The sequence below is a fragment of the Carcharodon carcharias genome, chromosome 15, assembly GCF_017639515.1.
Source record: "Carcharodon carcharias isolate sCarCar2 chromosome 15, sCarCar2.pri, whole genome shotgun sequence".
NCBI lineage: Eukaryota > Metazoa > Chordata > Chondrichthyes > Lamniformes > Lamnidae > Carcharodon > Carcharodon carcharias.
This window is the reverse complement of record NC_054481.1, coordinates 89,782,040-89,808,290: the sequence shown is the minus strand read 5'-3', so window position 1 is coordinate 89,808,290 and position 26,251 is coordinate 89,782,040. Positions and strand designations below refer to the sequence as shown.

The 26,251-nt window shown below is 44.1% G+C and overlaps 1 protein-coding gene across 5 annotated transcripts in view; it reads right to left on the bottom strand.

Moving 5' to 3' along the window:
- The window catches only part of LOC121288335 (endothelin-converting enzyme 1-like), a 340,217-nt gene that overhangs the window by 140,042 nt on the left and 173,924 nt on the right, over positions 1 to 26,251 (bottom strand). For 4 of the 5 annotated variants that reach the window (XM_041206886.1, XM_041206887.1, XM_041206889.1 and 1 more), the window contains exon 2: positions 25,028 to 25,111. In XM_041206886.1, the coding sequence (XP_041062820.1) occupies positions 25,028 to 25,111 (84 nt within the window). Of the gene's footprint in view, positions 1 to 25,027; positions 25,552 to 26,251 lie in introns of those variants that run through there. The other variant, XM_041206885.1, reaches the window with a different exon arrangement.

Genomic DNA, 26,251 nt, shown 5'->3' with positions numbered 1-26,251 from the left:
GAGGTGTTGTTCCTCCAACTTGTGCTGAGCTTCACTGGAACACTGTAGCAGGCTGAGGACAGATATGTGAGTGTGAGAGCAAGTTGGTGAATTAAAGCAGCAAGTAACTGGAAAGTCTGGAGTCTGGTATGCGTGACTGGGTGGAGGTGTTGCGTAAAGCGATCAATTGAATGGAGTTTGATCTCCCGAATGTAGAGGAAATCACACAGTGAGCAACGGGAATAACTCCGCCTATCATTTTCAAAATAGTGCCATGGGATCTTTAATATCCATCCAAGCGGGCAGACAGGGCCTCGGTTTTACATCTCAAGACAGTGCAGCACTCCCTTGGTACTGCACTGAAGTATCAGCCTTGGTTTTTCTGCTCAAGTCCTGGAGTGAGGCTTGAACCTAAACTTTTGTGATTCAGAGGCAAGTGTGCTACCAATGCCATGACTGACACTGGTGATCAGTCAAATCATCCTGTTATTCAGCAAATAGAATATGCAGCACACAAATTGCACCCACTTTGGGTGCAACTGGCAGTTCTGAACGCAACGTGAGCTGTCTTTGAGAAGTGTTAATGTTTCTTGAGCTTCTGCTGAAACTCATTTGCATATTGAATCCAAAATCTGCCATGAACCAATGCAAACAAGCAGCAATTTAAAATGTAATTTAAAAAAAATAAATTTTGTTTTAACTCATATTTAGGAGTAGTAACTTGGTGCAGTTTGATTAACAAAAGCCCATTTTCAGCTACCACAGAAAAATAGCATTTTGAGTCCAACACCTGTTTAGTGTCTAGCCAGCTGAAGGCATGGCCACCCATAATGGGCAAGGGAAGCTGGGGATGTACAAGAGTCAGAGCAATGCAAAGATCTCGAAGGCTTGCAGGGCTAGAGGAGGTTTCAGACATAGGAAGGGGTGGAGCCAAGGAGGGATTTGAATACTAGGATGAGAATTTTAAATTCAAGGTATTTTGCCTAAATCTCTCCTTTCCTGAAGGCTTACACAGCTGTTTAACTGAGTTACACAAATCTCATTAATACTTTGTCTCCCTCATGAAGGGTTTCCAGTCTTCACTTTTGAAGATCTAGCCTTTGAATTCCCTCCTAAGGTTGCTCTGACTAGGACTGCCTCAGCAACTGCTCATCTTTTGATGGTCTAATCTCTTCTCCTGAGACGACGTTCTGCTGGCTTCCCGAGGCTGCACTCCAGCACTGTATCATGTCCGACAGCAGCTCCCCAACCCAGCATACGAGCAGACATTCTTCTAACCTGAGCCACAGTTAGGCGGCTTAATGACAGAGAATCCTACAGCCCATTCTAGTGCTGTTCTTAACCAATGCCCCAGTTATAGCTTCCAATGAGAGTCAGTGACCAATGATCAGGAACCCTGCCTTCCACCCCCTCCCACTCACCTACCCTCATCATAATTGGTTTTGCACCGGGACAGCCTAGGGGTCACTTCATTACAAAAAAATGACAACTGGTGATCAGGAAAGGAGGAGGTTGCTAGATGACATTCGGTATCAGGAAGATAGATGAAACTACAGGGAAATAAGGCAGCTTACTAAGAGAATAAAGGAACAGTAGCCAAAAGGAGCTCATGCTCACAGTGTACATATACCTGTTCTGCAATAGCTGGATCACTTGGCGAGCACTGTATTAGATCTGGTCATTGAGACACATGAGTGAGACATTCAACTTTTGAGACAGTGCAGAGAGAAGACACAAGGCTGGCCCTAACATTAGGGTCTGAGTAATGAAGATCACTGAAAAATGTCAGCTTTGAAATGAGAGATCAGAGGAGCTCTCATTGAAGTATACCAGATAGTAAAAGGTATGGAAAAAGCAAATTTACTTCAAATAAAATTGTGAGCGCATGACAAGGGCACAGAGGCTCAAATTAATAAAAGAAAAATGAGCACTGAAACAGGCCATTCAGCCCAAATGGCCTATGCTGGTGCTTATGTGTTTAGGTACCAGCTGGGGCTCAGTAGGTAACCCCATTTCCTTTAATTTAGAAAGTTGCAGGTTAAATCCCCACTCCAGGACTTGAGCACCACAATGAAGGCCGATATTCCAGTGCAGTACTGAGGGAGTGCTGCACTGTCGGAGGTGCTGTCATTTGGATGAGACCTCATCTGCCCTCTCAGGTGGACATAAACAATCCCATGACATTATTTTGAAGAAGTTATCCGTGGTGTCCAATATTTAGCCCTCAAATCAGCATTCCAAAAAAAATTATTTGGTCATTATCATATTACTGTTTGTGGGAACTTGCTGTGTGTAAATTGGCTGTCATGTTTCCTATATCACAATAGTGACTACACTTCCACTTCATTGGCTGTAAGGCCCATTGCAGTGTCTGATGGTTGTAAAAGATGCTATATAAATGTAAGTTTTTCTTCTATCCTTTGCTCTATTTGAGCCTCCTCTCACTCCTCTTCATCCAACCTCTTTTGAATCTCTTACTTTGGTAGCACTTTCCATTGCCAGTGCTACCAAAAACATACATGGGTGAAGACATCCAAGTCAAAGGCATAAGCAGAGTAACAGTCCATTACGGTAGCCAATTAGCAAAGCTAACCTTGATGGTGGTAGCAGGCAAGGGGCCAAGCCTCCTTGGGTGAAACTGGCTAAAGGAGATTAAGTTAGAATGGGCTGAAATTTTCCAGTCGAGAGCAAATGTGTTACCAGAGCTACTTTGAAAGTACGCTACAATCTTCAAGGATGAACTTGGGGAGATCCAGGGGCTGCAGGCAAAAATTCATGTGGATCCAGAGGCAGCCCTGTGATTCATGAAGACTAGAAGCTTACACACTGAGAAAAAAATCAACACTGAACTGGACAGATTGGAAAAACTGGGCGCTTTACGAACTGTGCAGTTCTCAAAATGGGCAGCGCCCATAATCCCCGGCCAAAGCGTCCGAATTTGTGTAGACAACAGATTAACAGTTAATAAAGTAGCTAAGCTAGACAGGCACACCATATCAAAAAATTGAAGACCTGTACGCCAAACTGGAAGGTGGAACCACCTACATGAAGCTTGATATGAGTCATGCTGATCAACAACTGGAGTTAGATAATGCCTCCCGGAAACTTGTCACAATTAATACCCACAAAGGGTTGTACCAGTACACTCGATTGCCTTTCAGCATCTTCTCAGCTTGCACTATCTTCCAGAGTACAATGGAAAGCTTACTGCAGGGACTGCCCCAGGTTGTAGTCTATTTAGATGATGTTTTGGTGACAGGATTCACTGAAAAAGGGCACTTGACAAACTTAGAAGAGGTCTTAAAATGTTTCTTGCAGGCTGGAGTGTGTTTAAAAAAAAGAGAAGTGCATGTTCCAAGTGAGGGAGGTAATCTATTTTGGTCACCAGGTAGATTCACAGGGCCTCCGCCCGGTTGAGGAGAAATTGGGAGCCACAAAAGAGGCACCTGCGCCAAAGAATGCCTCAGAGCTCAAATCATTCCTAGGAATGATCAATTATTATGGGTAGTTCTTACCCAATTTGTCTACAGTGTTGGCCCCCCTGAATTCTCTACTCAAAAAGAAACAACGTTGGTCTTGGGAGGCACTCCAGAAAGAAGCTTTCATAAAGCTGAAACAATTGTTGCACTGGTCCAACCTATTAGTATGTTCTGGCCAGAGGATAGAATTGGTGTTGACATGTGACCCATCTCCTTATGGAGAGGGAGCAGTGCTCTCCCATCGGATGGACGATGGCATGGAACAGCCTATAGGATACAAAACAAGAATGCTCACCACAGCGGAAAAGGGATACTTGCAGATTGGAAAAGGGATACTTGCACATAGAAAAAGTCCCGTCCATCATCTTTGGTGTCAAGAAATTTCACCAGCACATACATGGCCACCATTTTACTACCGTTTCAGACCTAGCAATTGCTAGGAATGTTCAGCGCGGACAAGGCTATACCATCCATAGCCTTGGCAAGAATACAGCGATGGGCTTTAACCTGGCAGCATACGTATTCACTCTCATACATGGGCCTGGCAATCAAATTGGAAATGCTGATGCTCTTAGTCATTTACTTTTACAAGAAAATGATGAGGACATCCCAGTTCCACAAAAATTTATTTTGTTAAATTTCTTAGATCCCTCGCTGGTATGCACACAACAGATCAGAGACTGGACAAATCGGGACCCAGTCCTATCACAATTATGAGAAGAAGTGCTTCATAGTTGGTCACAAGAGCCCATTTCTGACGAAATGAAACTGTACTTCAATAGAAGACATGAAATAACCAGCCAGGAAGGCATCTTACTGTGGGGAGCATGAGTGACAGTTCCTCCAAAGGGAAGAGAGCCCCTGTTAAAGAACTACACAGCACACATCGAGGAATATATATTTTTTTAAATTCATTCACGGTATGTGGGCTTCGATGGCTGGGCCAGCATTTATTGTCCATCCCTAGTAGCCCTTGAAATAGTGGTGCTGAACTGCCTTCTTGAACCGCTGCAGTCCATGTGGTGTAGGTACACCCACAGTGCTGTTAGGGAGGGAGTTCCAGGATTTTGACTCAGTGACAGTGAAGGAACTGCGATATATTTCCAAGTCAGGATGGTGAGTGACTTGGAGGGGAACTTCCAGATGGTGGTGTTCCCATCTACCTGCTGCCCTTGCCCTTCCAGATGGTCGTGGGTTTGGAAGGTGCTGTCTAAGGAGCCTTGAATGAATTCCTGCGTGCATCTTGTAGATGGTACACACTGCTGCTACTGTGCGCAGGTGGTGGAGGGAGTGAATGTTTGTGTGTGGGGTACCAATCAAGTGGGCTTTGTCCTGGATGGTGTTGAGCTTCTTGAGTGTTTTGGGAGTTGCACTCATCCAGGCAAGGGGGGTGGGGGGGGCTGTATTTCGTCATACTCTGACTTGTGCCTTGTAGATGGTGCACAGGCTTTGGAGAGTCAGGTATCCTCTGGTTCTTGACCCTTCTGCCAATGGCAACAGTTTCTTCCTATTGACTCTGTCCACATCCCTCATGCATGCAGGTGTTTCTCAACTTCACTCATGAATGGCTTGCCTCTAACCTTTAGGTTATGTCCCCTCTTCATAGATTCTCGGGGGGTGGGGGGGGTAGCTTTTCTCCATCTACCCCATCAGTTCCCTTAAACATCTTGAAAATTTTGATCAACTCAGCCCTTAGCCTTCTATATTCTAGGGAATACAATCCTAGCAGGGCCAGCATTTATTGTCCATCCCTAACTGACCTTGAGAAGGTAGTCAGCCATCTTCTTGAACCACTGCAGTCCATGTGGAGCAGTTACACCTACAGTGCTATTAGGAAGGGGGTTGTAGAATTCTGAACCAGTGACTGCGGAGGAACGTGCAATAGAGTTCCAAGTCAGGATGGCTTGTGGCATGGAGAAGAACTTGCAGGTGGTGATGTTTCCATGCATCTCCTTCCCTTGTTCCTCTAGATGAGAGAGGTCAAATTTGGAAAGTGCCATCAACAAAAAATGTAACCATTGGGAGTCCAGGAATCATTGTGCTACACTACACTCCCTCCAAGGCTTATCTGTCCTTTTTAACGCATGATGCCAAGAGCTAAGTACAATACTCCAGGTGTGGTCTAATCTTTTGTCTAATGTATAATAACTTCCACTCCCTCGTATTCTCATCCTTGAGATATAAAGGCCAGCATTCCATTATCCTTTTAATTATTTTCTGTACATTCATGACAATTTACCAGTCTTTACACCTGGACCCCCTAAGTTTCTTTGGGCCCCCACTCTTTCTAGCTTTCCACCATTAAGAAAGTCCCTTGCTCTATCTTTTCAAGATAGAAGGCGGATGACGTCACATTTGTCTATATTGAAATCCATTTACAAACATATGTAGGAATTTGGAGCAGGAGTAGGCCACTTGGCCCCTCACCCCTGCTCTGCCATTCAATAAGATCATGGCTGATCCAGTTGTAACCTCAATTACACATTCCCACATACCACCGATAACCTTTCACCCTATTGTTTATCAATAACCTATCTAGTCCTGCCTTAAAATATTCAAAAACTCTACTTCCCATGCCTCTTGAGGAAGAGGGTTCCAAAGACTCATGACCCTCAGAAAAAAAATTCTCCTATCTGTCTTAAATGAGCAAAGCCTTATTTTTAAACAGTGACCCAGTTGCCACAGTCTCTCCCATTCACTCTATTAATATCTTCGTCATTTTATGCTTCCATCTACACAGCTTACAATGCCACTTACCTTTATGCCAGCAGAAAACTAGGATATATGGCTCTCTATCCTCTCTGTTTTATCTAGCTCTACGATGAGGTGATAAGGTGTAATTACTGCACCTTTCTGCACTTTCTGAGGTCATCGAGAGGGTAATTGCCGTCAGTTCAGAAGAAATTTGCACAAAATGCCTGTCTTTCTTTTTGCTTGTAACAAAGTGGGGCACCTAAGGTATCTTGGACATTGTGTAGGCATTAAAATGGATGCTGGTTTCACCATTTACTCCACACTAGACCAGGCATTGGCCCAAAGTATTCAGTCCCAAAATTGCTAAGACTTCCTGCTCTGGGTCATATAAACATTTACCGACATTCCAACAACAACTACGTTTCCAAAGTACTTCACTGATTCCCTCACAAAGCCTCACACTGATGTAAACTCATGAGCAATATAAATTACTGTAACGCAAGAAAATACCTCAATGTTTCTGAACTCAGTAAAATAGTTTCCAACAGAAATAAACTGTAACCCTCAGGTGCAATACCACAGCACCTGTCTATACACATGTAGATCTTAGCCTCCACCTGACCTGCAGCTCAAATTCATTACTTCCTTATTTAGCTCTGCACTGCACTCGATACTCGACTTGATATCACTAGACGCTATGAAAAGTCTGTCCACTCATTGTTTTAAGGGAAAAGTAGAACAGACAAACTTCTATTTAGAAACATAAAAAATAGGAGCAGGAGTAGGTCATCTGGCCCTTCGAGCCTGCTCCATTCATTATGATCATCGCTGATCCTCTATCACAATGCCGTACTCCCGCTTGCTCCCCATACCCCTTGATGCATTTAGAGTCTAGAAATCTATTTCCTACTTAAATATATTCAGAGACTTGGCCTCCACAGCCTTCTGTGAATCACCACCCTCAGGGAATAAGTTTCTCCTCATCTCAGTCCTAAATGGCTTACACCAAATCCTGAGACTGTAACCTCGTTCTAGATCCCCCAGCCAGAGGAAACATCATTTTTTTGCATCCCGTCTGTCCGTCCATTTCAGAATTTTATACGTTTCAATTCTTCTAAACTCTAGTGAATACAGCTAGCCCAATCTCTCCTCATTCGACAATTCTGCCATCCTAAGAATGTCTGGTGAACCTTTGCTGCACTTTATGGCAAATATATCCTTCCTTAGGTAAGGAGACCAAAACTGCATACAATCAGGCAACACATCAGAGAGGGGGAGAGTTACCTGGGCACTGTTTCAGGAGACTGTCACATCCCGTAGATTAATTATATCAAATTTGGACTGTGGTCAGAGACAGGAGGGTGTGACTGTGAGCGAGGCAGGTATGAGGATCCAGAACTTAGCTTTGGAGGAACCTCAGCCAGGGCCTTTGTCCAATAGGTACGAGGTTCTTGCTCCTGGTGTGCATGAGGGCACAGACTGCAGGGAGAATGAGTGAACTGACCACAGCACAGTAGCCAGAGCACCATTCAAGTGGTGGCAGAAAAGAGAAATGTAGTTGTAATAGTGGATAGCATAGTTAGGGGAATAGATACTGTTCTCGACAGCAAAGTCAGAGAGTCCCAAAGGCTGCGTTGCCTAACTGGTGCCAAAGTTAAGGACATCTCTTCTGGGCTGGAGAGGAACTTGGGAGTGGGAGGGGAAGAATCCAGTTGTCGTGGTTCACATAGGTACCAATGACTTGGTAGGACTAGGAAAGATGTTCTGCTGAGGGACTACGAGCAGCTCGGAGCTAAATTAAAAAGCAGAACCACAAAGGTAATTATCTCTGGATTACTATCTGAGTGACAAGCAAATTGGCATAGGGTAAATAAGATTAGAGAAGTAAATGCATGGCTCAAAGATTGGTGTGGGAGAAATGGGTTCCGATTCATGGGACATTGGCACCAGTGCTGGGGAAGGAGAGAGCTGTTCCATTGGGAGAGGTTTCATTTGAACCATGCTGGGATCAGTGTCCTGGCAAATTGTATATCTAGGGTTGTTGATAGGACTTTAAACTAATTAGCGGGGGGAGGATTCAATTGAAGGGAAGTTTAAAAAAATCTAAAAGAAACGAGAGAGCAGAGGTGCAGGGTAGCGAAGAGGCAAATGATAATCAAAGTGTGACAGGAAGGGGCAGAAAATATAAGTAGCAGAGTGCAGCAAAAGTTAGAACCAGAATGAGTAACAATGGTAAAAAGTCAAAGCTCAAGGCTCTTTATCTGAATTAACACAGCATTTGTAGCAAGATAGATCTGTTGATGGCACAAATAGAAATAAATGGATGTGACTTGATAGCTATTACAGAGACGTGGTTCCAGGGCGACCAAGACTGGGAACTCAATATTCAAGGGTATTCGACATTCCGGATAAATGGGCAAAAAAGGAAAAGGAGGTGGGTTAGTTTTGTTAATAAAGGAAGGTATCAGTGTGGTGGGGAATAGTGATATAGGTGCAATAGATCGTGATGTGGAATCAGTTTGGGTGGAAATAAGGAATAGCAAGAGGAAGAAGTCACGGGTGGGAGTCATCTATAGGCCCCCGAAAAGTTGCCTCACTGCAGGACAAAATATAAACCGGGAAATAATGGAGGCAGGTAAGAAGGGCGCTAAATTGTTATGGATGATTTTAATCTGCATATTGACTGGACAAATCAGATTGGCAGGGGTAACATGGAAGATGAATTTGTAGAGTGCATCAGGGATTGCTTCTTAGAGCAATACATTAAGAACCTACCCGGGAAAAGGCTATTTTAGATCTAGTAACGAGGTGTGATTAATAACAGATATCATAATTAAGGATCCTCTAGAGGGTAGCGATCACAACATGGTAGAATTTCAAATTCAGTTTGAGGACGAGCAACTCGGGTCTAAAACCAGTTTCCTCAATTTAAATAAGGGCCATTGCAGAGGTATGAAGCAAGACTTATTTAAAGTGGGCTGGGAAAAATAGACTAAGGGGAAGGTCAGTGGATGAGCAGTGGTGGACATTTAAGCAGATATTTCATAACACTCAGCAAAACTTTATCCCAGTCAAAAGGAAGGACTCGATGAGAAGGATGAACCACCCGTAGTTAACAAGGCAGTCAAGGAGAGTATCCAATCAAAAACTAAGGCATAGAAAGTGGTGAAAAACAGTGGTAGGCCAGAGGATTGGGAATTTTTTTTAGGAACCAGCAGCAGATGAGTAAAAAGCTAATAAAGAGGGAGAAAATTGATTATGAAAGTAAATTGGCAGGGAATATTAAAACAAACAGCAAGAGCTTCTACTGGTATATAAAAAGAGAATAGCTAAAGTGAGTGTGGGACTCTTGGAGGATGCGACTGGAGAATTGATAACGGGGAACAGGGAAATAGCAGAGAATTTAAACCAATATTTTGCATTCGTCTTCACGGTGGAAGACACTATAAAAATTCCAAAGATATCAGATAAGCAAGGAGCTAACGGGAGGAAAGATCTTGTAACAGTCCCTATCACGAGGGACAAAGTATTTGACAAACTATTGGGGCCAAAGGCAGACAAGGGATGCAGGCCATCAAGGAAGTGGCTGCAGAGATAGTGGATGCATTGGTCGAAATATTCCAGAGTTCACTGGATTCCGGGAGGTTCCCAGCGGATTGGAAAACCGCTAATGTGACGCCCCTGTTCAAGTGAGGGAGACAAAAAGTAGGAAACTATAGGCCAGTCAGCCGAACATCAGTCGTTGGGAAAATGCTAGAGTCCATAATTAAGGAAGTAGCAGGACATTTAGAAAAGATTAATGCAAGCAGAGTCAGCATAGTTTTGTGAAAGGGAAATCATGTTTGACAAATTTGCTAGAATTCTTTGAGGGTATAACAAGCAGAGTTGATAAAGGGGAGCCGGCAGATGTAATGTATTTGGATTTCCAGAAGGCAGTCGATAAGGTGCCACATAAAAGGTTATTGCACAAGATAGGAGCTCAATGTATTGGAGGTAATGTATTGGCATGGGTTGAGGATTGGTTAACACACAGAAGACAGGAGTCTGGATTAATGGGTCTTCTTCAGGTTGGAAAGACGCAACTAGTGGAGTGCCACAAGGATCAGTCCCAGGGCCTCAATTATTTATAATCTGTATTCATGACTTGCAGGAGGGAGCAGAGTGTAATGCACCCAAATTTTCTCATGATACAAAAAGAGGTGGGAGGGCATGTTGTGATGAGGACATAAGGAATCTGCAAAGGGATATAGATAGGTTGAGTGACTGGGCAAAAACTTGGCAGATGGAGTTTAATGTAGGAAAGTTCAAGGTCATGCACTTTGGTAGGAAGAATTAAAAGGCAGACTATTATTTAAATGGAGAGAGACTCCAAAAAAAAAATGCAGCACAGAGGGATGTGGGTGTTTTGTGCATAAAACACAAAAAGTTAACATGCAGGTGCAGCAAGTAATTAAGAAGGCAAATGGAATTTTGGCCTGTGTTGCTAGGGGGTTGAGTTTAAAAATAGGCAAATCTTGTTACAGCTGTACAGGGTGTTGGTGAGGCCACACCTGGAGTACTGTGTACAATTTTGGTCCCCATATTTAAGAAAGGATATACTGGCATTGGAGGCAGTGCAAAAGAGATTCATTAGGCTGATTCCTGGGATTGACTTATCAAGAACGGCTAAACAGGTTAGGCCTTTATTCATTAGAGTTTAGAAGAATAAGGGGTGATCTTATTGAAATGTAGAAGATTCTGAAGAGGGTTAACAGGGTAGATGTTGAGAAAATGTTTCCATTAGTGGGAGAATCTTGAACTAGAGGACATAGTTACAGAATAAGGGGACACTCATTTAAAACTGAGATGCAAAGGAATTTCTTCTCTCAGAGGATAGTGAGTACCTGGAATTCTTCACCCTAGAGTTGTGGAGGCTAGATCACTGAAAGTCTTTAAAGAGGAGGTAGATAGATTTTTGAAATATTGGGGAGCTGAGGGCTATTAGGAGCTGGCAGGAAAGAGGAGTTGAGGCCTGGGGTAGATCAGCCATGATTTTATTGAATGGCTGGGCAGGCTTGTGGGGCCGAATGGCCTACTCCTGCTCCTATTTCTTATACTCTTATGTACAATGCTCCAGATGTGGTCTCACAAAGGTCCTGTATAGCTGCAGTCAGACATCCTTGCTCCTGTACTCAAGTCCTCTCACAATGAAGGCCAACATACAATTTGCCTTCTTAACTGCTTGCTGCATCTGCATGCTTGCTTTCAGTGATTGGTGTACAAAGACACCCAGGTCCCTTTGTATGTCAACATTTCCTTATCTATCGCCATTTAGTAGTACTTTGCCATTCTGTTTTTCATATCGAAGTGAATAACTTCACACTTAGGGAGATGATAGCATAGTGGTATTGTCACTGGACTACTAATCCAGCGACCCAGGGTAATGCTCCGGGGACCTGGGTTCGAAGCCTGCCAATAAAAATCTGGAATTAAGTCTAATGATGAAACCACTGTTGATTGTTGTAAAAACCCATCTGGATGCCCTTTAGGGAGGGAAATCTGCTGCTGGCCTACATGTGACTCCAGACCCGTAGCAATGTGGTTGACTCTTAAAGAGCAATTAGGGGACAGGCAATACATGCTGGCCTGGCCAGCAACACCCACATCCCATGAATGAATAAAAAAAAGAACTTATCCTCGTTATATTGCATCTGCCATCCTTTTGGTCAACGTGTCTAAATTGCCTTGAAGCCTCTTAACATCCTCCTCACCATTCACATTCCCACCAAGTTTCATGTCATCAGCAAACTTGGAAATATTACATGTGATTCCCTCATCCAAATCTTTAATGTATATTGTGAATATCTGGGGCCCAAGCACTGATCCCTGCGGAACCCCACTAGTCACCGCCTGCCGCTCCAAAAACAAGCCATTTATTCCTACTTTGCTTCCTGTCTGCTAAGCAATTCTCAATCTATGCCAATATATCACCCCCAATCCCTCATGCTTTAATTTTGCACACTAACCTCTTACCTGGGACTTTATCAAAAGCTTTCTGAAAATCCAAATACACATCATCCACTGGTTTTGCCTCATCTATTCTATTAGTTACATCTTCAAAAAATTCCAGTAGGTTTGTTAAACACGATTTCTCTTTCATAAATCCATGCTGACTTTGTCTAATCCTATTGATATTTTCTAAGTGTCCTGTTATCACATCCTTTATAATAGGCTCTAGAATTTTCCCTGCTACTGATGTTAGGCTTACCAGTCTGTAATTCACTGTTTTCTCCCTCCCTCCTTTAACAGTATGTTTACATTTGCCACCCTCCATTCAATCTGCTGGGACTGTTCCAGAATCTACAGAATTTTGGAGATGACAACCAATGCATCCACTATTTCCATGGCCACCACCTACATCCCAGTAGACTATCAGGCCCTGAGGATTTATCGGCCTTCAGTCCCATTAATTTCTCCAGTACTATTGTTTTAGTAATATTAATTTCCTTCAGTTCCTCCTTCTCACTAGGCCCTTGGTTGCCGAGTATTTGTGGAAAGTTATTTGTGTCTTCCTCCATGAAGACAGACCTAAAGTAGTTGTTTAATTATTCTGCCATTTCCTTGCTCTCCATTATAAATTCTCCTGTTTCGGATTGTAAGGGACCTACAGTCGTCTTCACTGACCTTTTTCTTTTTACACACATAAAAAAGCTTTTATAGTCTGCTTTTGTGCTCTTGCAAATTTACTCTCATATTCTATTTTTCCCCTCTTAATCAATTTCTTGGTCCTCCATTGCTGAATTCTAAACTGCACCCAATCCTCAGGCTTACTACTTTTTCTAGCAATTTTGTGTGACTCCTCTTTGGATCTAATACCATCCCAAAGGACCCCACATAACAAGATTATTAACTAACCCCTTCTCAATGCACAATACCAAATATAGGGTAGCCTGATCCCTAGTCAGTTCCTCGACACTGGTCTAAGAAAACCATCGCGTACACACCCCAGGAATTCATCCTCCACGGTTTTATCGCTTATTTGGTTTGCCCAGTCTATATACAGATTAAAGTCATCCATGATTACTGTAGCCAATAGATTCCATGGAGCTTTTTGAAACCGAGCAGGGGAGTCCTCCCAGTACCCTGACCTCTGAGTCAGAAAGCCGCAGTTTCAAATTCCACTTGAGTGCACAATCTAGGCTGACTCTTCAGCGTAGCACTGAGGGAGTGCTGCACTGCCGCAGGTGCAGTCTTTCAGATAAAACATTAACCCCCCCCCCAGGTGGTTATAAAAGTTCCCACGGTGACATTCGAAAAGGAGCAGCAAAGTTCTCCCTGGTGATCTGACCAATATTTAACCCTCAATCAAAATCACTAAAAAATTCATTTATCTTATTATTGCTGACAAAGAAAGAGACATGCCCTGAAAGCTTTTTGTCTTGCATTCATCAGGGCAGATTTGCAAGAATACCACATCTAAAGAGAACAGCAATTTACACTGCATGAGAAGAGGGTGCTGATTGGTTGGCAAGAGGACTCTGATTGGTAGAGGTGTTGCCATGGAGAATGCACCAGGGAATGGTCAACTGCCAAGATTTTGTTTAAATACAAGCCAAGCATGTTGATTCTGATTTGTTCAGAGGTTAACAGAAAGATCATGTCCACGCATTGAGCCTTTCTCAACTAAAGAAAAGCTTGAGGAACTGCAATTCACTGGTGCATTCTCCATGTCAACTCTACCAATTAGAGTCCTCTTGCAAATCAGCACCCTCTTCTCCTGTGGAATAAATTGTTGTTCCCTTTAGATTTGATATGTTTACGAATCTGTCCTGATGGGTGCAAGTTGAAAAGCTTCAACAGCATGTCTCTTTTTCCAGCAATACTCAAGTTCTGCACTACCAGGTGACTATTTATCTTATTGCAGTTTTAGAGAGCTTGCTGTGTGGAGTATGTTTTTAGTCATTACAACAGTGACTGCATTTCAAAAGTACTTCATTGAATATGAACCTGTTTTGGATGTCCTGTGGTCATGCAAGTTTTTATTTCTTTCAGTCAAAAAACAGGTAGCATATCGTAATGATCCCAGTTCTAATATTATTCAGCAGTAACTTGGGGTTACTGTGCTGTATGGCACTGGCTGCTATACATATACTCTTTTCATAACAGAAATGTTAAATGGAAGCAAAAATGTCACTGACTTCATAAGGGATCCTTTTAATATTTCACCATGCATCTATCAAGTGAAATTTGAAACAAAATCTGTGGGGTGGATTTTCCTGATCTTTGCACTTGGGGTGCAGCCTGTCTGCAACAGGTCAAAGGTCAGCAGAGAGGGGCAGTGCTCCTTTTCACTGGTGGTCTGGGGTTTCAGGGGAAGGTGAAGCTTGGCCTAAGCAGGCCATATGGAGTGAGGTGGAGGGGGGCTCTTGCCTCTCACTCGGATGTAAACATTAGTTGGATGTCTCACGACCAGGGGTACCCAAAAGATATGATTTGCCAGAGACCCCTACGAGGAAAAGGTCTTCAGGGGTCCCGGGAGTAGACTGAAGGCATTCAGGTCAGCACCAACAAAACTCTTTAAAAAATAAATGCACACCTCGGTATCTTAAATTTAATCAGGAACTTCTAGCTGCCAGTGGGGATCAGAAGGCCCAGGCATCAAAGACACAAGATGCCATCTTGGATCTGTGGTTTGCGACTACCCATTGGCACAAGGCCCTGCCAGAGATGCCCCTAGACCACATAAATATACCGGTTTAGGAGAACCCAGCAATTCTGGGACTGGATTCTAGTGCCAGAGTGGAGGGCAGAAGGAATTCACACCCTAACAACTGAGGGGAGCTTACATTTCACTTCATACACTTCACACATTTGCGTCACAGTCAAGGGTTTTAATGACGTCAGTTGATTTTACTCACTCCAGGCTGAGGAATTTTCTTGCTATTGGAGCAGGCAAGTTTCATAGCGATTGCTGTGAAACCTCTTACTGTACTGATGCTGGCTGCCAGGAACCAATTCCTTTAGCCTGGGGGATTGGACCATGTTAGAGGTGAGGGCAGAATTGGTGTGACCCCTCTAAAAGAGGACCCTCCTGCTTCCAGTGGTTCCATTCCATTTTTACCTACGCATCACTTTCTTCAATTGGCAAATACCCATATGCACTTTTCCCATGTTTGTTGCCAGTAAATTTAATTCTTTCATGGGATGTGGGTGTCACTGGCAAAGCCAGCATTTGTTGCCCATCCCTAATTGCCCTTGAACTGAGCAGCTTGCTAGGCCATTTCAGAGACCATTTCAGAGACAAGCACATTGCTGTGGATCTGAAGTCGCACATAGACCAGACCAGGTGAGGGCGGCAGATTTCCTTCTCTAAAAGGCATTCGTGAACCAGATGGGTTTTTACAAGAATCAATGATAGTTTCATGGTCGCCATTACGGAGACTAGCTTTATATTCCAGAGTTTTATTGATTGAATTTAAATTCCGCCGGCGACTGTGGCAGGACTTGAACCCATTTTCTCAGAGAATTATTGTGGGCCTCTGGATTACTACTCCAGTGACATTACCATGACACCACCATCTTCCTCAATTGGGCAAATATGCTGACTGTGGAGGACTCTTCTCTTGTTAGGGGAAGGCCAAGTAGGAGTGGGGTGACTCCTTGGGAGAGGAAGGTGGAAAGAGCAATATTGGTCACAGGAATCCCCTAGATCTTCATCTAGACAGAACAGAAGGCCAAAAGAAAACTTACACTTACATAGCACACTATGACTTCAGGACATCCCAAAGCCCTTTATATCCAATAAAGAACATTTGAAATGTAATGATTCTTGTAGGGTAGGTCTCACAAGGAGCAATAAGGTAAATAACTCGATGGTCTGTTTTCTCAGCATTGGATGAGGGATAAATATTGGTCACCACATCAGTGAGAAACAAAAGGAATTTACTGCAGAAAATGGAGATCTGAAATAAAAACAGAAAGTGTTGGAAAAGCTCAGCAGGTCTGGCAGCATCCATGGAGAGAGAGAAAAACAGAGTTAACGTTTCGAGTACAATGACTCTTCTTCGGGACACTTCTGTTCCGAAGCAGAGTCATATTGGTCTCAAAACGTTAATTCTGTTTCTCCCTCTCTCCACAGATACTGCCAGACCTGCTGAATTTTTCCAGCACTTTGTTTTTACACCAGGGAGCAGTCCTGTAAGTATGTCAAGCAGTGTTTCTCTGGCTGAGAATCAGCCAACATTTGTGTTGGGAATCAAGGTAGGTTGGACTTTGACACTGGCCCCTCATTTTGCTAATGCAGTTACCCCCATCTCTCCATAGCTTACATAATTCAGCCAGAAATGGGTATTCAACTCTGTCCTAGCAATCTGAAATCCAACATCAATGAAACAATTGCAAACAGCAGGGAATAATAGTTTGCTTTTGACTTGCAAAATAGAGAACACAATTCGGGGCCCAGATGTTCGAGCGTGTACATTTTTGGGCATAGTGGTTGGAGGATAGGGGCACAATTCTTGTGCCGAATACTGATGCCAGAGGCTCCCCCAATATTGATCACTTGGGCCTCCAAATGGATCCAGCAAGGTCCTGAGAGCTGCTGACAATGGGTACCGCAAGATTGGGTCTTCAGGAAAGTGGGGCCAGTGGTCAGGGGTCAAACTCTGGGTTTGGATCCCGGGTTCAAGAGCCATCAGTACAGATTGGTTGCTCTAATGTGGAGTCAGGAAGAGCCTCCTGCTGTGTCCAGTTCCACATTCCGATAAATGACTTATCTTCTTGTGTCATGCCCAGCAGGCAACCCAGAGGCCCATTCCCCACCACCCCTCTGAGTGCAGTGTCAATGCCACCAGTTGCCTCAGGCCAAACCAGCATTGGAAAGGAGATTCACACAAGTGTCAGGCGCTTTATTTGCATATTTTCCAGAGGCTTATTTTGCATATTTAGTGGGATTAATGCCCCTTTCTGGCATGGATAAATTACACTTATTTTCTGTCCTTACTCAATAATGACAGGTAGCACGTTTCCATTTGGTAATGTGCACACTGGCATCATGAGGCTGTGTGAACAGATGCCTAGGCCTTGATGTTAATGTGTCTATTCGGAGTAAGAGCGGAAAATGCATTAAGTTCCTAGGCAATAAGAAATTTAGCCAGTGGACTGGGCAGAAAACACCAACTACAGTGCTGTAGTATTATCCAATAGATGCTTAACAAGTATCCCAGGATATAGGGCCAGAATTTTCACAAAACTTATCATGTCATATCTACAGTGCACAGTTCAGGGCTCCTTTGGCTTATTTTCCTGGTAGCACACATCATTGCGTTGAGCTGTTGGCCAGTGCCTTTGGTGGTAACGGACTGAGCTCAGAAGGGGCAAAGACAAAAAAAAAATTGACTGAAGTTTTCAAGCTTGAGTGGCAAAGTAGCAACTTAATGTGAGTAGTAATTATACCACAAACCAATACCATTTAGGGTCATTGCCCAGTACTGCAGCTTTCAAATATTTCAAATATTGTACCATGGCGTCAGAGAACAATAGAAGAGCACAATGAATTGAAGTCATTTGCAGGTCAAAAGTGAGTAATAGAACAACCTCTGACTGGAATTTTACAGAACAAACAACCGATATGCCACAGCAAGCAGGGCAAGGGTTCAAGGGCTGAGCAGCTCTTCTCTGATACACACCCAACGTCCCGGGCCCAGGTTTAAAACAGAACAACATGATCATTTCAGGAACAACAATGCCACTCTGATAACATGGCAACTTGTCGGAGTCTGTACGGACACAATAATCAGGTCAAGTGTTCCACTGCAATCTCAGTGCACAAACTCAGTAAGTATGTAAATTGTCTTCAAGGGTCCGGTACACAGAGGGTTGTCACCTGACCTGCATGCGATCCCCAGACATATTTCATTATTTGTTGCTTAGTACACTAAACCTTGAAGGTACTAAGGTGGCAGGAACATGTGGACCAAAGCACAAATTACACGTTTCATCATTACTTGAGAGTATTGAGAGTACAAAAGCAAGGCAGTCTTGCTTGATGAAAACACCGAGTACCCAATATTGAAAGGGGAGTTTCGGACACGAAATGCAGAAATCCAGTTTTGCCGCCAATCAGATTTTCTTTCATTCATTGATGTGGGCTTCACTGGCTGGGCCAGCATTTATTGCCCATCCCTAGGTAAAGATAACAGATTTCTTTCCCTAAAGGACATTAGTGAGCCAGATGGGTTTTTACAACAATCATCATTAGACTTTTTAATTCCAGATTTTTATTGAATTCAAAATTCTACCATCTGCTGTGGTGGGATTTGAACCCGAGTCGCCAGAGCATTAACCTGGGTCTCTAACTAACCCAACAACAATACCACTATGCCATTACCTCACAGCTGATTGACATCTCGGATTCCAGTCAGGCAGGCAATACTCCAGAGCAGGCTACAGCCCAAGGCAGGGAACCTGCGGCTGCCCTTCCAAATGTAGAAGCAGGAGATCTGATTACCCCTCAGGAGTGGCTCTTATCCAAAGTAAGGAGGTAAACTTGAGGAAGCAGGCATGCTTGTTTCTCCCTGGCCCACACAAGCTATGCTGTAAAGGCACTTGTCCTTTCCCTGGAGCTGTTGGGTTCCCAGAGACCTAGTAAACTTGATTTGGTTCTGCCATTTTAAAAATTTTAACATCTTGCCAAAACCCCAACCCACCAGTTTTGGGGGAGGGGGTCAAAATTCACCCCATTGTGTATAATTTTGGCACCACACTTTAGGACAGATGTCAACGCCTTGAGGCAGAATTTTATGTTCCTTTGCCAGCAGATTTATAGGCCAGGGGTAGGGGTGGGGTGGTGGGTAGCCTTCCATTGGACTCCTGCCTGCCCTGATCTCTCTGCAATTTTACATTGGGATGGGCGAGGCCTAGGTTGCCTGGCCCACCCTTGCCCCAACTGGGGCCCTTAAATGGCCAATTAGTGATGACTTAAGGGCAGTTTTCCATCTGGCCTCAATTTTCAGGCTAGATGGAGGAGTTCAGGAGCAGGCGTGAAGCCCAAAATATAACCATTTTCAGGCTTCGGGTGGGAGGGGCAGCCTCTATCAGCAGCCTCCTGTTAACACTGGACACGACCCTCAAAAGGAATGGCCCCTGCAGGTTCTCCCTCTCCAGGAATACAGCCACACCCCCTTCTGCCCACCCTCTTGGGCCTCACCTCCCTTCCTTTTCCCGAGACCCCCAAAGCTTACCTGGTCCCAGGCTCCCAGGACTTGGGCTCCGGGGAATGCTTGCAGTCCAAGTCCTGCCCACTGCAGCTTCTGGCACTGCAAGGACCAGAGAGCTGCCAGCCAATCAGATTGGCCAGCAACTGTGAGGCGGGGCTTCCTCCTGAGTGAGGGGTAGTAGTCTTGCCTCCAGCCAAGTTGGAGTGTTAAATGGCCGTGGGGCAGGTAGCATCAGTGGGGTGTGTTCTCCATCGACTTGGATGATGGGATGGGAAACCCTGTCATCCTAAAAATCTGTATAGGGGAGATTTACTGGAATAACAGGGATGTAGGAGTTCAATGAGGCAGAGAGACAGGGGAAACAAAGATTGTTCTTCTCAGGGCAGAATAGATTGATAGTAGATTTCAGAAGTGGTCAAAATTATGAGGGAAAAGCTCATTTCACAGGCTAGAGAGGATTAGGAACCAGAGGACACAGATTTAAGATTATTGTAAGAGAATTGGAGAGGAGAGGGAAACAATTACTTTTTATATTGCAAGTTATGAATTTGAACGCACGATTTAAGGAGGTGGTGGAAGCACTTCCATCATAACTTTCGAAAGGGAATTGGATAAATGCTACAGGAGATAATTTGCAAGGCTAAAGGGAAAGAGAAGAGTGGGATAACTGGATAATTCATTAAAATAGGTGACACAGGCACAATGGGCCAAATGGACTTCTGTGTTATATGATTCTGTGATGCCAGCAACCCAGAATTACATTCAATTTTGAGTCCACAATTTTTAGGCTGTTTTTAAAAATTAATAAGACTTTTGGGAAAGGGACTGCCTTCCAAGACACTGGTGAACAGCTCCTTCCCTCCTTCATATTCCTTGTCACAACTTGCTTAAACATTTTAGATTACAAACTGCATACCTTGATTGATGAACAATGAATAACTTGGCAAGGAGATGGTAGCACGACTTCTTTTGAACAAAAATTGAAACAGAATTAATTGATGGATCTGTCACTCCCTAACTGACTTGCTCAAGAGCTCGGTGGAAAATTCACAGAGGTCAAAAGATGAAACCTGCAACAGGTTTGTCCTTTACCACATCCAAAACTCCTAATTTTTTTTTATCACTTAACATCAAATCTTAGCTTGGCGTTTACTGTTAAATAGAAACAGAATGGTGCAGCAAAGGGGGAAACCTCCGATCTGAAGGATCTAGGCTTGTAGCAAAAATTGGCTTGTTCTCCCTCTCATTCTGACTGGTTAGATTGACTGAATGCCAGTGTCCTAGTCTCTCGGCACCTAGTCTGTGCCTGGAGCCAGTGCATAAACACTCGGAAATACTGATGCCCAATCTTCAGAATGCTCATTGTTTTTCTATGCTCTGCGCTTCCTGTAGCAGTGAAAGGCATTACTGAGTCTGTACTCACATTACTTATGGTTAGTGTCATTTTATTAGGCCCATAGGGATGATTCAGTGTCAGGGTATCATTAATCTCCAAGCTGATGGCTAGCATCTTGAACTGAGGGACACTAGCTACAATCCTCCACCTCCCCTGCACCACCCACACCCAGCCTCCAGTGTAACAGGTCAGTCAGGGAACAATGAACATGACAAGGTTAGGGCTAATGCTGTTTAGAGACTTGCCCTAGTTATTTTTTAAAAAATAAAAACAAGTGTGTTATGTCAAATTTACTGAAAGCTGTTTCAGATCCGCTTCCTTGCCCCACATTCAACTACCTGCCATGCTAAAGGAACCCAGAGATGTTTAAAAGGAAACAGTAATATCCCTTGCAGGAAACATTCAAAATATCCTTGCATTTATATGGCCCCTTTCACATCCTCAGATGTCAGAGTGCGCTTTACTTCAATGTATTATTTTATAAATATAATCATTGCCATTTTGAAGGCAGCCTAGGCAACTAGGTCTCAAAAACAGCAATGTGACGAAGGATGAGTTAGTTCATCTGCTTTGGGTGCTTTTGGCTAGGACACATCCCCTGCTCTTCACAGAGTAGCACAGGGTCTTTTATACTCCCCTGACACAGACTGGGCACCTCTGACTGTGCAGCAATGTGTGGGTACTGCGTTCAGTGTTGGCCCAGGTTTTGCAAAGGAAAGCATTGGGAAAAGGGGAAGGGAAGGAAGGACTTGCATTTATATAGTGCCTTTCAAGATCACAGACCATCCCAAAGTGATTTACAGCTAGTGAAGTACTTCTGAAGTGTTGTCACACAATGAAGAAAACATGGCAGCCAGTTTACGCACAGCACAGACCCACTAACAACAATGAGGTAATGGCCAGTTAATGTTTTTTTAGTGCTTTTGGTTTTAGGATAAATATTGGCCAGGCCACCAGGAGAATGCCCCTGCTCTTTGAACAGTGCCATGGAAACATTCGTGAGGGAGCAGATTTTGGATTTCTAATTCCATCTGATAGGTGGCACCTCTGACAACGAAGCACCCCCTCAGTACTGCACCGAAATGTCAACGTGGATTTTGTGCTCATGTCTATAGAGTGGGACTTAGAGGAGTCTGACCTAGAGGAGAGAGTGCCATCACTGAACCATAGCAGAATGTTATTAGAACATATTAAAAAGTATATTGAACAATTATAGGACCGTAGCTATATAATGGGCTGTAATTCTGAATAGCAATTTGATTGGAGGGCCTTGAAAGGAGGTGGTTGCTTGGGCGAGACCTCCTCGGTCAGAGCAGTGCCATTGTGGGTCTGGTTCTTCTATTGAGCTGCCCATGCTTGCTGCTCCCTACTGGTACATTGTGTGATCCCTCATCTCTATCAAATGCTTTGCTCCCCCGTGACATTGTTTCTCTAGTGAGTTGCCCGTTTGCTGCCTTGTTGTCTTGCCACTCTGTCAAATTGCCTGCAGGCTCTGAGATCTCACGTTGCTGTTCAACCACCTGCATTCCCTGTGGTCAACCAGTACTCTATTGAAATGGCTGCTCACCATGCCTTTAGCTCGGTTCAGCAGCATGCTAGTGCCCAGTGCAGTCTCCTCTGGGTATCAAGCAGTCATTGCTTTCCTATCGTCCCATCCTCCTTTTAACTATTATCATCTATCCTATCCTATTATCACCTTACGACCTGCAAAAACTCTAGGAACAAAGAACATTTCTCAAAACAGCTGCAATTTAGGGTGTCCCAAGTGGAAACTCACTTACTAATGAGACACGTTGCAGCCTTCCATATTCGACAACATTGACAGCTAACATCTTACCCTCCCATTTCATCATTCTGAAGGGACGGTTTCCTCTGCGTTATCCTGGTCCCCTTTTCAGTCACCTCCAACACCCTGTCCCCTTCCCACCCCACCTTCCCATGAGAGCACAGGAGATGCAACAGCTGCCCTTTTACCACTTCCCTTCCCACCTTACAGAGCCCAAACACTCCTTTTAGGTAACAGAGTGACTTAGTGTACCGAATTCACCGCTCACAATGTAGTCTCTTCTGCAGTGGGGAAGCTAAACACAGACTCAGTGACCGATTTGCTGAATGCTCCATTCAGTCTGCATAAACCCAAGTTCTGGTCATCCGTCTTTTGAATTCTCTGCCCCACTCCCTGATTTCCCTGTCCTTGGCTTCCTATATCTTTCAAACGAAGCTAAGGTAATCTCAACCAAAGTTCAAGGAACAGCAGCTCATATTTTGATTAAACACCATCCAGCCCTCCATACTCCATATCGGGTTCACTAGTTTCAACTCCACAGACGTTGCCTGCCCTGCTGGCTATTTCCAGCATTTTGGAATATTTATCCTTTCTTCCTCAAGCTGCTGTTGAACTGCCTCAACCCATCAAGTTGTCTAGACTTTCACTCCTTGAGAAAATTGCCTCAGAGCCTTAAAATCTGATCCCACATTCACATGTGCCTAACCACATTGCGAAAATTAGTGTTGCAGCAAGGAGAACTCTGTTTCTCCTCTCAGTTCATCGCCTCTTGCGTTGGTGACAAATTGTCAGAAGGTTTATATATTTATCTTTGACAGTGAAGTACATCGCCCTTTTTGGCATCTTCAATTGGAATGGGACGAGGGAAGAATTTTAGGAACGCAGGCAGCTCAATGCATTAACGTTTCTGTGATGTCACCAATGCAAATCCAATTTTTAAAAAATCTTCCTAACTATTAAGTTAAAAAAAGAGTACCACGTGGTCTCCAGGTGGCTTAATTGCCAAGGGTTGGTGAGTTAAACAAGCCCAAGAAGACCCAGATTCAATCCCTGACCTGCGCCATGTCCGAAGATCACAGCTGAGCTAGTGATACAATCGGACTCAGTGCACATGAGCTTGGGGTAAAGCGGGAGAATCAGCTAGAGTTCCTGCTCCTGAAATTTATCCAGTGGCCCCTGCTGGAAGTTGCTCGAGCCTCGATAAGAACAGAGTTCACCATGGCTGTGATGCCACGTGCAGTTGGCTTGTTGGCCAGCACTGAAGTGTCTAGGGTCTTTCATGAAAAATCCAGCCAGACTGTTCAGGCGACAGGAAAGGGGAAAATAGGAGGGAAGGAGAAAAAAGGGGATTCATGGTTGTCATGGATTGATAACAAGCTCCTGATTGCAACACACGCAAACTCCTGCAGTCACCACAATGGCAGATCATTTGGCTTAAATTCAAACCCCCCAACACCACCAACGACAGAGCCACAACTTTCCTGGTGTGGATGGGGAGAATTCCCATTCACGTTCCGACTTGAGGCCTTGTGGGTTCTGCGTCCCTCACTCCCAATGCACACAGGAAATGGGGGCAAAACAAACCTGAGGGGAAGTCACCTTGGGCAACACGGCACCAACCCAACCTCTCACCAGGGAATTGGAAAGAAAGATTAGGGTGGAGTGGTGAGAGGGCTGAGTGGTGAGGGGATTCATTTAGAGTCTCTGTGTCCTTAACAGAAACCAAGTTAATCTCCTGTGCCACTGAAATTGCATTGTAAACTCCAGACTGTGAAAGTAGGCAAGGTGGTGGCGTAGTGGTAATGTCACTGGTCTAGTAATCCAGAGGTCCAGGCTAATGCTGAGGGGGACATGGGTTCAAATTCCACCACAGCAGCTGGCAGAATTTAAATTCAAATTAAATCTGGACAACAAAAATATCTAGAACTGAAAGTTAGCCATAGTGACCATAAAACATATTGCTAATGCCCTTATAGGGAAAGAAATCTGCTAGTTTGGCCTACAAGTGACTCCAGACCCATAGGGAACATGGTTGACTCTTAACTGCCCTCTGAAGTGCTCTAGGAAGTTATTCAGTTGTATTCAAGAAGGTGGTTCATCACTACCCTCTCCTTCTCAAGGGCTGAGCTTGCCAGCGACATCCATAATCCTGTGCATTTTTTTTAAAAAAAATCACTGTACTAATGACTGTGGATGTACACATGTTCCCAAACTGTACAGGCATCCTAGTTGGAAAGGATAACAAAGCTGGAGGAAATGGAAGCAATACATCCCCCCAGCGAAGAGAAAAATAAATCAAGCAGAAATGAAGAGATTCAGGGAAGCCAGATAGATTGGGACCAGAAGAGTTTTCAGTGTGGTAAAAACATTAGTGATTTTAGTCTAAATGGAAGTAGGTTCAGTGTTTGAGAAAAGCACAGAGATTTGGGATGCAGAAATTAAAAGGGACACAACATGCAGTAACATTGTTACAAAAGCTAGATTTCAAATGTCCTACCTGGTGGCCCTCTGGGTACACTTCATCAACAGTGGAGTCGATCAGGTCATCCTCGTCAAAGGTGGCTCGTTTGTAAGTCGACATCTGAAGAGCCAAATGGACAACAGACTCTCTGAGTGCTTCCATCTCTCTTATACAGGCCCTGGGGGGCCTCCATATGATATATGAGCTCAGGAGAGGCCAGAAAAACACTATGAAGCCTATGCAAACCACATCTCCTGTCACAATGGCTGGTGTGCCTAATCACACCTGAGCAAATCAACTCCTTTGAAAGCACACATTGAATCAGCACAGGTCGCAAAAGCTTTTCAGAACCTTCTTCTCTCTTCTTCTGCAATAGCACTTTCCTTTTGGGGTAACCAGACCTCCCTCAGCAGCTAGGTCGATTGAAAGCACCTCGAAGCAGGAAGCAGGAGTAATTTAGATTCCTTTCATGGTATTTCACAATGTGATTTGTGATAAGTGCTTCTGCATTCAAAACCCTGCTTAAACACAAAGGTTAGTTTAAAAAAAAGACTTCCTTGTTCCTGCATTCCCACATGGGCCACTCTGGTGATCTTCAGAAAGTAAGTATCCTGTTCAGATACAAACATACACAGCTCACTTTGCTTGCCAGGAGTCCTTTGTTACTTTACAAATTTGTTGTGACTGTTGTTAACCCAGTGGTAGTTTGGAGGGAGGAGCTTGTTAAGACATTCCTAAAGTGCCCTGATTTCCCTCCTGCGCTCAGAATGTTTCAAGCTATCAGCTGTCAGATTAGATTCTCACCAATCAGCTGCCCAGGTGAATCAAAAGGACTGGCTTAACCCTTTCAGCAACCCAAGCATTCAACACTGAAAAAGTACTGTACAATTTACATTCCGAGAGGGTTTGTAGAAGTGGACTGTCTCATCCTAATGTGGATTTAACATTCACCCTGTATTTCCACCCTGACAGCCCAAGATACCATGGGCAGAATTTTTTGCTTGGTGTGCGGGCCTGCGTCCAACACACTCGAGCATAAAATGGCGCGCGATGATGTTGGGCGAGCACCCCAATGTCATTGCGCACACGCGTGGATATTTCGGTCGACGGGCGTGCACTAAACTCGGAAGCGCGCCCGCCGACAATTAAGAGGGTTATTAAGCCCTTTAGCGGCGCAATTAACTGGGGTTTTTTGCTGCCTGTCCAACGTTATGGTTGGCGGATGGGCAAATCAACCAGGTGGCCTTTGCGTTTTTCAGG